Consider the following 14,428-nt stretch of genomic DNA (forward strand, 5'->3'; position numbering starts at 1 on the left):
TTCTGAATCCTGCAAGAAACAGTGCAGATCCTAGGCAAACCTTGATGGTCACATGTTGCTGCCTGATGTTCACCAAGCTAGAGTTTATGCCAAAACATATGGGACTATGGGAATTACAATACCAGGCAAAGCAGTAGCGTTAAAGATAGCATAAGGCTTTGTTAACTAGGTACTACAAACAACAGCCGGGTGCATTGCCAGAATTAAGTGCTGCGGTGTCATAATGGCCATGGAATGCGACTCCAGTTGCACTTCATGTTTCCAGCCATAGTAGCTGCATTCTTGTCTTGTGGGGCTGCTTAGTACGCATGTATGTTCTCGCGTATAACCTGCACCCTCAACAACGATTCGCGAAAAATTTTCTGAACACGATTCTCACGTAGCAAGCTTCCTTGCATAGCTGCAAAGAACTGCCGTGAAGCCACCTTTGCAGACCGCAATTTGTGTTTTATGTTTTGACTTTAGCTCAAAATTTTTAAAATATTTTTGTGCGGGTTATACTTGAGGAAATATGTATGCACTATAGACACCAGATGACAAAAGTTAATTCGGAGCAATTCACTACTGTGTTCCTCCCAACCCAGGTGTAGCTTTGGGTGAAACAAGGAAAGAAGATGACTTTTAAGGGCTCGTTTTTCTTTGCTATGCACAATATTAATGATCATATTGGGTGAAACAATATTGGGTGGCACAGCTACAAGTCACCCGAGCTCATTTGTGCTCAGAGTAAGACAAACTTATGATTCCACAGAAAAACGTATTCATATCCACAATTGAAGCTGTCTTCAATGGGCACTCTTGCAAGCGGTAAAATAAAAGAGCACATTTTGTTGGCTATGTTACAATTCAAGGCAGCTGTATCAAGAGTTGGTTGTAGTTTTTTGTTTGCATATTATTATAACGTTTATTATTACGATGATAAAAATGCTTTAACATCCTACTCAGTATAACCATGTATTCTTACTAGAGCTGTGTGAATAGCAAAACTTTGGGTGCGAAGCGAATTCGAATATTGAAGTGTGAGTGCGAATCGAATCGAATATTTTTCGAATATTTCTTGAATATTTCTAGAATGCTTTTCGAATACTTCGAAGCAAAATTGCAGAAAAAAAAAGAGGCTTCCTAAGCATATTCTTATGAGATAGCAACATGAAAGTTTCTTTTCGCTAGGTTGATGAAGCACTGGCGGTGTGGTGTTTCATAGTTGTCTTATCAAGAATGAGGTAATGTAGAGGCCGAGTTTTATTTATGTACATGATTTGGTGCAACCAAAGTGTTGCCGACAACACTTTACACGTGATAGGCAAAGATGCCATTTCCTCAGCCTCTCATCCTCTTTCAATTTCTGTGGAAGCCCAACTAATGTGGTGGACAAGGGTGTGCTCCCTTCAAGTCCGGAGTTCCAAATCTGCCTCGTAGACATCGATATATAAGAACATCTGAAATTTTGGATGTTAAAAAGCTTCGGCTTCCGATTTTTCGGACTTCCTGCCCAAATTTCAGGTCCAAAACAGCATTAATTTAGCCCCCACCTCTGCCACATCTTTCATCTCCATGTTGGAACCAGCGTTTTCTTGCATTAATAAATTTGCGACCGTAGCGGAGTATGAAAGGCAGCTTTGCCGCAATACCGGGGTGTGATGAGGTGAAGCATATTGAAAATCTAGGGATCACTTTCAATCGGACGTTGACTGTCTCTTGGCAAAGTCCGACCGTAACGGCGCTTGAAAGCCAGCTTTGCCGCAATACGAGAGTGTAATGAGGTGAAGCATATTGAAAATCTGAAGGGGTCATTTTCAATCGGACGTTGACTGTATTTCTTTTGGGAAGTTTGAATAGTTCGAATTGTAAAATTCCAGTGCGAATCGAATCGAATAGCAAGCACTATTCGAAAAATATTCGAAATTTCGAATATTCGCACACCCCTAATTCTTACATTTTGCCTGGTCATACACACCATAGGGAATGCGTAATACTATAAGCCTTGCAGGTCAATTTAACGGGTCACAGGTCAAAGCTCTATCTTTGCAAGTAGACTTCATTGTAATTGATTTTTAATTCTTAAAAAGACTGTTTCAGAGGTGAGTTGCGCATCTGGTTTGAACTATGAATTCTTTCAGTACACAAGGCGTGCCATTCTTCATGCCGATGTAAAGATTTCGCTGCTTTCGAGGGCACGCAAAAAAAGTCTCGGATATGTATTTTGAATTGTTGTAGAGGGAAGTTCTTCACAGCATTTTCTTTTATGCTTTGGATCTCCACTCACTAGGAAAGCATGATGGAGCTGAATAGACTTATTGTGGAGGCAGCACTCAAACAAGGTGTGCGCTTGGATGTCACTGGTCGTCTAACAGCAGAGCAACTCAGGAAGAGGATTATTCAATTCAGGTAAAAAAAACTAAGTGTGAAACTTCATTCTCGCTGTTAGGTAAGGTGTGCCTTTCTCCTGTGCTTATTGACATTTTAAAGGAGCTTACCGTACTGTTAGACTCTGTCGCCTCAAGAATATCCTTCTGCAAAAAAAAAAATTTTAATCTGTTGAGTATAAGCGGAGTTATCGTGCAAGCCATGCGCCTTTGCATTCCTTTCATCATGCTGGAAGCTATAGAGGGAGGGGGGGCAGCGGGGCGATGCTCATTGCGGTCCCCTCCAGATTGCAAAGGAATGAGCAATTGAGCAGAAACTGTTTTTGATGGGAAATTGTAAATTTTCTGCTGTATGCAGTGCAGCACTATTTGACAATCATGTTCACGGCAGCCTTGATTACAGTCAACAGTGTTTTCTGACTATGTTAAAAAAATGTTGCGGCGCCCCTTTGAAAGCTAGTGGCAGAACTTCCGAGTAAAATAAGTTCATGTGGGACTTGTGATAATTGGCATATTGGCAGATTATGTCTCTGTTAAATTTCACATTAACCGCTTCATTCACGAAGGAAACCTTCCGATTCGAATATAGAAAGCAAATCGAATATAGAATGTTTTCTTTAATAATTTGCAAATAATGCACAGCCTTCTCATGATTAACATAAAAAAGTATTCATATGCTTGTACTCCCATTTGAAATTTCTGTCACCACAAATGAGTGCCATTTGTGGTGGTGGTTGGGAAGAAAAAAAGCACTTTTTAGATCAAATGGTCGTGGCAGATGGTGTCATTATTGTATAAAGTATGATGCAGTCAAATGTTTTTATACTTAATCTGATGAAAGGACGCTGGTTCTGCACCTATAAATAGTTCCTGACAATGCCTACTTCTGAATAGCTTCTAACCAACATTTTATTGTTAGTGATGGTGTTTAGCGGGCAAAAATGTGGCTGCCGGCAACACAGCATGCTGTCCTCTGTTACGTGAACTGTGAATGGGATTAAAGTTGTCCGTTTTTTGCTTCAGTTTCATCTTTGGTGATGGTGCAGTCAGTGACGTAAAGTATCCAAAAACTGTTAGAGAAATATGTGGATTTCTGCTAGTGACTGGTATTCGGTATGAGGACTGACTCTAGTCACAATATTCAATTCGTTATTCAACATTTCCAAACATTCGCACACGCCTAATTTTGAGCCAACAAGCACAAGACGGTGCTCCACGTTCAGCATTGAATCTTCAGCTTCACTGTGCATTCCTGATGTTGGCAGTGCTGCGCATCTGGCATGCTCAGGAATGCACAGTGAAGCTGCAGATTCACTGCTGAACATGTAGTACTGTCTTATGCTTGGCTCAAAATTAGGGGTGTGTGAATGTTTCAAAATTTCTTCTTCTTCAAAACTTTATTATTTATCATGTACATGACGCGAATGCGCCAACCTGGCTACTCTCACGACGGAACAGGGAGGTCGAGCCTCCTGTTTGAACAGGGAGGTTGAGTACTGGACAGCCAGGACTTGATTGTCGTAAGTTGATGATTTGATTAGCCTTTCGAAGCGGTCCCGCGTAATACCGGGCCCCAGTGAACCGCGGTCCCAGAGAATGTTCTAACGTGCATATACTTTCTTTGCAAGCTTTGCATGTAATTTCTGTCTCTTCTACTTCGTACCACTCCCTGATTTGAAGCGGTGAATAGTATGATTTTGTCTGTAGTTGTCTTAGCGTTATGACTTGAGCTCTGTTTAGGTTTGCATGGGGGTGCGGATAAAGTCTTCTGTCTAGATAGAAGTATTTAGTGATTTCATTGTATGTAGCCAGTTTATCTGTGTAGAGGAATCAATCCAGCGGAGTCAGGGCCATTTGTATAAGCGTACCGGTCAGTTAGATCACGGGCAACGCTGTTGTCCGATTCGTTTTAATTGACTTGTAAGCCTTTGATTCTACTCATGTGTCAGGGGAACCAGTAGATGTACTTCATGTCCATGCTTTTTATGGTGCCGACGACTCTGGCTGCCTTCCCCTGCTGAAAGCAGCAATTGCTTGCCTGGAGTCGCAATAGATTTCCGTTCAGTTCTTGTTTGTCAATGCCATGGCTATAGCTACTTGCTCTGCAATCTCGGCTTTATTAATATTAATTGATGCAGCGTCTGTGCAGTCCCCTTTGTAATTTACTACAACTGCAGAGTAGCTGGGGCGGCCCCTGTACTCTGCAGCATCCACAAAGCAGGCACCCTCCTTCCACGATTTTATGTAGGGTGCATGTTTCTAGGTAGCGGAGCAACAATGATATTATTTGTAATTTGTTGCTGTAATTCAGCGTAGTTTTAATTGCTATTGTGGGATTGATCTTGATTTTATCAAGAATGTCCATGCCTGTTATACTTGAGGAAGGTCGCATCAGCTGTGACGTTCTTTGTGCTTCCGCTATTTCATTTGATGTATTGTGAATCCCTAGGTCTAATAGACTGCTTGCACTAGTGCGCATTGCTAGGCCAAGCGCTTTCTTGACTACTTTCCTGATAGTGGCGTCCACCTTTTCTGCTTGGTTTTGTAACCAGTTATACGTTGCCAGTGAATATATGATATGACTAAGGACAAAGCAGTTGACAAGCCAGAGGAGATTGTCTTCCTTCATCCCTCTGTGTTTTCCTGCGAGTCTTTTGATTATTCTATGCACGTTCTCTGTTTTCAGGATGATCTTCTTAAGCGCTGTGTTGTTCCCTCCTTTAGTGTCAATAAAATATCCCAGTACTCTCTCTTCCACTCTTAGGATTTCGTCCCCATTGACGGTGCGTAATTTGATCTTGCATTCAGACAGTGGTTACCAACCTTGTGGTCTGCCCCCTTTTTCCTTTCTGTGTCATAGTAGCTCCGACTTGTGTGAGGAGCATCTTAACCCAGTGGGCTTTAGGTATTCCTCCACCATCATGACTGCTTGGTCTAATGCATCCCGTATTTGTCCTTCGCTTCCTTGCGAGCACCAGATGGTGAGATTGTCAGCATAAACGGTGTGTTCAATATTCTCTATCTTATTCAAAGTTCTGGAGAGACCTGTCATGCTTAAAGGGACCAACAACTGGCCAGAACGGGTGATTAGATCCTGGCGGAAATGAAAAGGCCGTGAATTATAGTGACAGATTCCGGAATACTTTTCGCGATCTGAGTAGGATTCATATTTTTAAATCGCGTTTAAAAGTAACAAAAACCGGTATGTCGCGCAGCCTAGCGCGAGCGCCATGAACCAGACGTATGCAGTCTTAAGCTCTTTGTTGTACGTATTCTAATGCTTTTACACGCACCAGAACGAGGGCTGAAAATTTGAATATGTATGTTATTGTCGATTCCCGTTTGTTTCTAAGGTAAAAGAAGTAAACCATGAGATGCGGCGCTGCTTTCGTGGCTTCCAGTGAAACGGAGGCTGCGGCGCATGCGCGTGGCGTCCGGCCGTGTTTCCCGCGTAGCTCGACTCTCGTCTGCTCTCGTCGTATCGGACTTTTGAAGAGTAGCACGCGAGTTTGCGCTGCTGCTCGCAAAATGCCATCGATTACTGTTCTGTGGAGGATTGCTACCACTTCATGAACAGCACTGCTGGTGTATCCTACCACTTGTTTCGTTTTCGAAGGCTTAGCTTGGCTTGGCTTGACTAAAATGTGATAACGCGACCTGTATACGGCCAAAGTACTTCTACAAGAAGCCCCAGAAAAACGCTATAACTATTGTAAAATAATTTAATAGGCTAGAAAGCAGTAGTCGCGGCACCGCAGGCTTTGCAAACGTAACATTGCCTTTTCATACTTAGGGCATAACTTGTCACCACTGCTGGCGTATAATCGCTATCGCGCTCACTTCTCACTGTTTGCAGCATGTGATATTAAGACTGCATAATCGCTGCAGATCGAAAAACTCTGATAACAAATGTTTTACGGCGTTCTCCGCGTTACCACTCCGTGATTAGAAGCTCTGACCGGTAAGCTTCCCATTGCACTCAAGAAAACGGGTACCACAAAAGTTGGTTGTCGGTCCCTTTAAGTTAAAGAGTAGTGGAAAAATAACAGAACCTTACGGAGTGCATCTCCGAGCTGTAGCCAGTCCATTTCATGTTTTGAATAAGGAATTGAATATTGTGATTTGAGTCAGTCCTTAAACGGAATACCAGTCACTAGCAGAAATCCACATATTCCAGTCTGCAGTCAATACCTATCGTTATTGACAGCAGATTGGCCTTAGAACATTTGTTGCTTGGCTTGCCTATCCCATTTTCTCGGCACCTGTCTGCTAGAAGTTGTCAGGCCATGCGCAAGATTCATTTCTCTAATGTGGCTTTCTGGAAAAGCTTGCGATCAAAAGTCGCACCAGCGTCTTGCACAGAGGGTTACCCCTGCATCAGAATAACCAATCAGCAAAGGAAAACTGGAACAATCAAAATGCAACCATTGCAGTGAACTTTTGAGACAGGCTGACAGTCTACTGTAACATTGCCTTTCAGAAAAAGTGGTGGGGATGCCGTTATCGACAAGGGCCTGGTGCAGCAGATCTTGGCGGTTGCTCAGGCAGCACTGGGAGAGAGGTACTCGAAGCTCGAGGACCTTCTTAGTACAGAGAAGGTGATTGTCCAAAATGCGGGCGTCTCCACAGAAGCTGCTTCGAGAAGCTTGGTGCAGCTCCTTCGTTCCAGAAACACAACGTGAGTAGTACGCGAACAGTATTGGCAGCTGGCTCACTTTCCCAACAGAGTTCTCTTACCATAATGTGGCTTATGGTGCTATTTCCATCGGTTTCTTTTTTTTTATATTATTATACTATATATGAGGTAGCTAAAAAGATGAATATTATATTATGTTTGTGAATGTAGGATATATAGCACTATCATTGTATGATCTTCGTGAGGCCCTCATGCAGCAGCCCCTGACAAAGACATATCCCCCTTGTCAAAATGTTGACACCAGCGTTAGGCTTTTCTTGTTCGAGTCGCTGATCACTTCACCTTTTCTGTGAAAATGTTTCTATGGTTAAAAAAAAACATTCATGGCATTTCAAATTTTGCATCGAATCCAGTCATTCCGTCTCACGGGACAGGTGAATAAAAATAAACTACAGAAATCAGTGCATGCTAAGAAGAGTTATACAACCAAGAAATTCTGAGATCAGTGTAAACAGTAATAAGACTGATACTTAGGCTAGTTGTAAGTGCATATTTGAACTGCAGTGCAAATCACACATGCACACAGAGAAGGACCAGAAAGTCTAAGCTAACAGTTACCTTGACCTTTAGTTTTGAAGGCCTTTCAGTTCTCACTTACCAACTATTCAAATGATGTTATGGGCTTGTGGTATGTCACCCATCAAAATAGCACATCATACGTAGGTGGGAACTGACTCATCGCATTGGCTAGCCTGCTCAACTTGTTTTTCATAGTTGCTGACATCACACGGCACAAGGCACAATGAGAGACAGCTGTAATATGACTGGCATTGATAAACATGTTGTACCATTCACTTTTATTTATTTTGTTTTTTAATTTATTCAATACTGCGGACTCATGGTCCAAGCAGGGTGGTTAATACAAATACAAAAGTAGCAGCAGTGACAGAACAACAGCAATAAAAGCTGAAGACTGATCACATGTATTGGTAAGAAAGTTCCATTCACTAATAGGTCTTGGAAAATATGAAAACTTGAATAGGTCAGTGCGAGCAAAATATGGGGTTAAAGCGCTTTGGTGGTGGTGTCGCTGTCAAGTGGGCGTGCTAGTTAGGGGTGTCAAATACGGGGATGGATCTAGAGCTAGATTTTTATTCAAAAGTTGACAAAGCAATTCTAATCTAGTTTTTTGCCTTCGTGCCTGTCAGTGCTGGGCAGTATCAAAGATACATATATCTTCGATACTATCTTAGATACTATTTGGGTATCTTGTATCTGTATCGCGATACGTCTCGCGAGATGTGTATCAGTATCTGTATTTCCGATACATTGAAGAATGTATCGTGTATCTTAAGATACAAGATACTGCGATCGCAACACCACGATGCGAAACAGTAAACTTTGGTTGAACTCCGCTCCTAAAGCCGATACTGCTCCCACTAAGCCACCAGATTAAAACTAAAGACAGTGACATTATTTTATCTTTACGCCACAGTTTTCCAGCGAGGGCAGGGATGAGCTCTGAGCGTCCCTATTGAGGGATCAAAGTCACGTCTTGGCGCTCGCGTCGTCTCGACAGACAAACGCGCGAACGTCTACGTCCAGAGGACATTTTGTTTTCACGGATTCTTCTCCTTTTATTTTTAGTTGTGTCAGTGCTATGGCACTTGGATCTTAGCCACTGTCCTATGCTGCGTATTCCAATGCGTTCGGTGTCTTTTGCACAAATTCTGATGCCGCTGTATTTTCATTATCGAAGTTTCTATGGCGTTTCTCTGGCTTCGTTACGAAGTCTGAAGAAACCAAGAAAAGGGGTTGCTTTGCGTCTCGTGGCTTTCACACATCGGTGATTTGAAGGACCTCGTCGATGCAAGTTTGTCTTACATGCAATGAGATTGACTAATATGCAAACAAGATTTGAACAGCTATAGTACCACTGTTACCGATGCTGGATTTAACAGAACAAGCATTCGTTTAATAGAAGATATTCTGGCGTACGTCTCTTTTTCTTTTATTCAATGAGTTTTCAAAATCATAATTGGATTGTGAGCACAAGTTCTTTCTAAGCTGTCCTTATCCATCCCATACATTACCTACGTCTCTGTATTGCTTTTTTCGGTTCTGCTTACGGCAATATGTCTTTAACGTGTAAGCTCTCTGCTTTATTCTTACTTTCAGCTGTCAGCATCATTTCTGCTACTGTTTACATTATATTCTACTTAAGTTTACTGTTATGTCAAGGCGACGTTGAGAACAAATATATAATAATCTGCGCGTGCTTGGAGTATACAGAAACAAAAATTCTGCTTACTGCTTAGTAAAACAGCGAAATTGAGTTTTCATTATAATAACGTAAATTCTTAGCAGCCATCTCAAAGATGTTAGGAAAGGGATTGGAGAAACATTGTTATACAAAATGCTCCGTTTTTCTAATGAGCTTCTCATCGAGTCGGTTTACGCTATTTTACATAGGCACCGAATTTTCTGTGGCCTTACTTTAAATGCCTAATTCTCATAGATATTAGGGGTTACCCGTAGCAGTAGTCTGCTGGTTATGGTGCTTGACCGCTAACCCGTAGGTCGCGGCGGCTGCAGTTCGATACCCGTGTGCTTTTATTTAAGTCTTATAACACCACGTGGTCGGAATTTCTGGAGCCCTCCACTACGGCATCTATCATTATCATATCGTGGTTCTGTCGGATGTTAAACGCAAGGAAGGAGAAGAAGGAGAGAAAAGAAAGGCAGGGATGTTAACCAGTCTAGAAGGACCGGTATGCTACTCTACACTGGGGGAAGGGATGGGGGTGATATAAAGATAGAGAGAGAGAGAAGGAGAGCACGCACACACAAAAAGTCACACACATCTCACAGTCATGCTAACATCGTTAGTCTGTAACCGCCGGTGCAGGTCGGATGCCTTCAAGAAGTTGAGCACTGCCTTCGTCGCCTTCACCCGCGATGACCTCTCAGGACGACATTAAACGCAATAATTAGCTCTAGGGGGTGCCGCCTGTATCGTGTTCCTATACTTATTAGGTGTGTTTGATGCAGAACCGCTTTTCTGTTTTAATTAGATATATGTTTTTTTAGCCTTCTCTAAATATTTTGACTGTTACTAATCACCAGGTTATCGGACCTTAAGTGGCAATATACCCTTACAAAAATGGATTTAGACAGTCTATACACTGTCTAAAAAGGGGTTTAGAGACTGCCTAGATATATTTTTGTAAGGGTAGTGTGAATAGCGGCGGTGTCCTGCGGCATTTCGTGCAACTATAAAACACGTCTGACATGTTTCCTGGGCTGCAGATGTTCTCTCATGAAAGAAAAATTGTTAAAAGATCGTGCATTACTGAGCATGTCACTAACGAACACTTTACGCCAGCAGATATGTAGAAAATAAAAGTAATTGCAGTTTTATGTCCTCTACGTAAACACGATGCGTCACAAAGAATGTCGATACCAGCTTCTCGCTGATGTACACCTGTCCGACGATCGGGTATTGCGAAAACCGTGCTACGTTTACGGGCAAGCTAAACTTAACAATGGCATTTGCACCGTTGTGCGGAGGCTTCTTATTGAAGTTCTTGTGATAGATCACATCCCGCTAGCTGGTCGGCAAGCAGAGCATCGACTCCACCCAATTACAAAAATGGCAAGCAAAAACCGTTATCAGCAAAGTGTATAAAGAGCTGTCATGATATGTAGCTAAAACAACCTCAATAACTTGTTTCAGAACAAAAGTAAGATACCTTCAGCAAGAAATACAAAACTTTTGAGATACTAACAGACATTTCATCCAAATGAAACAAACATGGTCACAGTCAATAACTTTCAAACAAACATTTTTGTGCATCGGCGTTTAGTGCTGCATTACCGTATATGTATACAGATATATAATAACAAATTTCCGAATGTATCGAAGTATCTTAAGATACAATTGGAATGTATCGATTCGGATAAAATCGGCATTGCGGTATCTTGTATCTGTATCTCAAATACTTCTTGCCTGAGTATCTTGTATCGTATCGCGATACAATTTCAAAGTATCTTTGCCCAGCCCTGGTGCCTGTAATAGGGTAATGTCATTGGCTTGCATTAAATCAGAGGGTGAGTCTAACGCGGAAAATTTGTTAAATATAAATCTTACACCCTTTCTTTGAATGCGTTCAAGAGTGTCAATGTTACGCTTAATGTAAGGGTCCTATATTATGCACGCATACTCTAATTTTGGTCGTATAAGGGCAGTGTAGCAGAGTAGTTTAACATTTTTGGGAGTAGTCTTAAGTTTATGTTTAAGGAGACAAAGTTTGCAAAAGGCATATGAACAAATGTTATCAATATGGAGATTCCAAGGTAAGTTACTCAGTGTCACACTGAGATATTTGTAGAAATTTACTTGTTGTAGTGGTGTAGAGCCTAATATATAGGTATTAGAGCTGTGCGAATAGCAAAATTTTGGGTGCGAAGCGAATTCGAATATTGAAGTGTGAGTGCGAATCGAATCGAACATTTTTCGAATATTTCTCGAATATTTCTAGAATATTTTTCTAATACTCCAAAGCGAAATTGCAGAAAAAAAAAAGTTGGAGAGGATTCCTAAGCATATTCTTATGAGATAGCAGCATGAAAGTGTTTCTTTTCGCTAAGTTGAAGCGCAATGTAGAGGCCGAATTGTATTTATGTACATGATTTGGTGCAGCCAAAGTGTTGCCGACAACACTTTACACGTGATAGGCAAAGATGCCATTTCCTCAGCCTCTCATCCTCTTTCAACTTCTGTGGAAGCCCAACTGATGTGGCGGACAAGGGTCTGCTCCCTTCGAGACCGGAGTTCCAAATCTGCCTTGTAGACATCGATATATAATAACGTCTGAAATTTTGGATGCCAAAAAGCTTTGGGGTCCGATTTTTCGGACTTCCTGCTCAAATTTCAGGTCCAAAACAGTATTAATTGAGCCCCCACCTCTGCCACATCTTTCATCTCCATGTTGGAACCAGCGTTTTCTTGAATTAATACATTTGCGACGGTAGCGAAGCTTGAAAGGCAGCTTTGCCGAACGCGGGGGGGTGATGAGGTGAAGCATATTGAAAATCTAGGGACCACTTCTAATCGGACATTGACTGTGTCTTGGCTAAGTGCGACCGGAACGGAGCTTGAAAGGCAGCTTTGCCGCAATAAGAGAGTGTGGTGAGGTGAAGCATATTGAAAATCTAGGGGCCACTTCCAATCTGACGTTGACCGTGTCTTGGCAAAGTTCGACCGTAACGGAGGTTGAAAGGCAGCTTTGCCGCAATACGAGTGTGATGAGGTGAAGCATATTGAAAATTTGAAGGGGTCACTTTCAAGCGGACGTTGACTGTATTTGTTTTTGGGAAGTTCGAAAGTTCGAATCGAATAGCAAACACTATTCGAAAAATATTCGAAATTTTGAATATTCGCACACCCCTAGTAGGTATATGATAGTGGATTTTTTTGTCGAGTTACTGGAAGGCAGACACATTTGCTCGTGTTAAGACACAGTCCCCATTTGTTACACCATTCGTGTATATTACGCAGGTTATTGTTCAGATCGTTGTAATTTTTAGTAGAACTAATTTCCTTTAACAAAACACAAGCATCTCTAAACAATCTTATTTCTACACTAGTGTGAATAACATCAACAATATCATTAATATGTAATCGACAAAGCAAAGGGCCTAACACACTGCCCTGTGGTACACTAGATGTGGCCGGAAGACAGTCCGTATGTGGACTCCCTACATCAACGATTGTTTGCAATTACTTAAATATGCGGAAATTCTGCAAACAAATATTTCTGGAATACCTATTGTTCTAAGTTTGAAAATTAGTTTACTATGCAGAGCTGTATCAAAAGCTTTACAGAAATCTAAGAAAAGCATATCTATCCTACCATGTCTATGAGGGTTAATGCAAGAGAATGAAACAGTGTGACGAGTTGAGTTACGGTTGAGAATCCTTTCCAAAGCCCATGTTGATATTTGGTCGATATATCATTCCATATCCTAACCTAAATTTAAGACTTTTTTTTTGTGCAACCTTGAAACAGTATATGCGAACAGTGTGTGCACCAGATCCTCATTCAAGCATTTATAAGTGCTCTTATGATACTCCACGGCCTACATCCAGCACAAAAAAATAACTGCTCCACAATATTGCCACTTTGTATCAGTGTGTTAATCTTGTTATGCATCTACCTACTACTTATATGTATTTATTCAATGTTCCTTGTGGGTGTGTTCATTCATGTAATCATATTTCATGTCTACACTTCATATTTGAGTTATATTTCATGTTTCTGCTGTAAAGATGTATTAATTTCATGTTTTTAGATATCTCAAGTTATTTGCATAACATGTACTATTTTTGTACCTCGAACACTGGTGTTTTGTCTTTCCTCTGTGTATGAGTATGTATTCCCCCCTATGTATTAGGGGTATTGTAAATAAATAAACAAACAAACAAACAAACAAACAAACAAACAATAAAGCAAACTGCCATATGAACGGTGTGCAGATCAAATTGAAATATTAGTAAACACATACACAAAATGCTAGGCTTCCGTGGTTGTCCAAGCATCACTACATTATGTCTAGTAACATCATTTCTTACTAGTCCAGTAGGACACAACATTTGATGATGTTTGTGCCTACTTACTCCTGTATGACCTGCATAAATTCTTGTCAAGTGGCACATCTGCAAAGCTGCTATCTAACAAGTGCTGTTTCGCATATTAAACCCAGGGGGTTACAATTGGAAGACATCATGGCTCTCATGGCACTTTTGTATTCTTTATTTGGAGAAAAAACACTTGGAAGTGAAAGTGACAAGTGGACACTAAAGGTGAGGACATAAGCAGGTAGAGCATGCTAGGTAATATCGTATCTGGCTAATTTCATAGTGTAATTGTTTCAGGCTGAAATTGTAGCAGCTGTATACCAAGCAGCAGCAGACCAGAACTTGCCCGAGTTCTTCAAGCATCTTGGTAAGTAAGTGAATTTTAGGTAACTGCCAAATGTAATGTTATGTTTGCTGGGTCATCTATAAGGATGTCGCTTGGTGGTCTGACCTCCTTATAGTGTAAAACACTTTGTTATACGGCCAATTATACGCTTTCATTCTTCTATTCTTCCCGTTTCTCCCATTTCTTTATGCACTTTTAGGTCAGAAAGCCTTCATGTCCATTACTGTGGAAGAAAGCCACATAGATGTTTTTAAGGTGGAAGCCTTAAAGGGACACTAAAGAGAAAACCGATTTTTTTTTGTATTAGTAAATTACTCTTTCACAATACCCCAATCACCACGCTTACCGCGAGAAGACGCTTGGTAAGTGAGAAAATGCGCAAAAGAAAAATGCGCGTGGTAACGCCACCTTGAAGCTCCCGCACCAATCGCCATGATGTC

At 41.3% G+C, this 14,428-nt stretch overlaps 1 protein-coding gene across 1 annotated transcript in view; it reads left to right on the forward strand.

Annotated features, from left to right (window-relative positions):
• LOC119393813 (sec1 family domain-containing protein 2) overlaps positions 1-14,428 on the forward strand; it is a 42,413-nt gene that overhangs the window by 15,368 nt on the left and 12,617 nt on the right. The window contains exons 8-11 of the mRNA XM_037660989.2: positions 2,270-2,388; positions 6,847-7,044; positions 13,768-13,867; positions 13,940-14,009. Of these exons, the coding sequence (XP_037516917.1) occupies positions 2,270-2,388; positions 6,847-7,044; positions 13,768-13,867; positions 13,940-14,009 (487 nt within the window). The remainder of the gene's footprint in view (positions 1-2,269; positions 2,389-6,846; positions 7,045-13,767; positions 13,868-13,939; positions 14,010-14,428) is intronic.

Source organism: Rhipicephalus sanguineus, chromosome 1, assembly GCF_013339695.2.
Source record: "Rhipicephalus sanguineus isolate Rsan-2018 chromosome 1, BIME_Rsan_1.4, whole genome shotgun sequence".
In the NCBI taxonomy this organism is placed as follows: domain Eukaryota; kingdom Metazoa; phylum Arthropoda; class Arachnida; order Ixodida; family Ixodidae; genus Rhipicephalus; species Rhipicephalus sanguineus.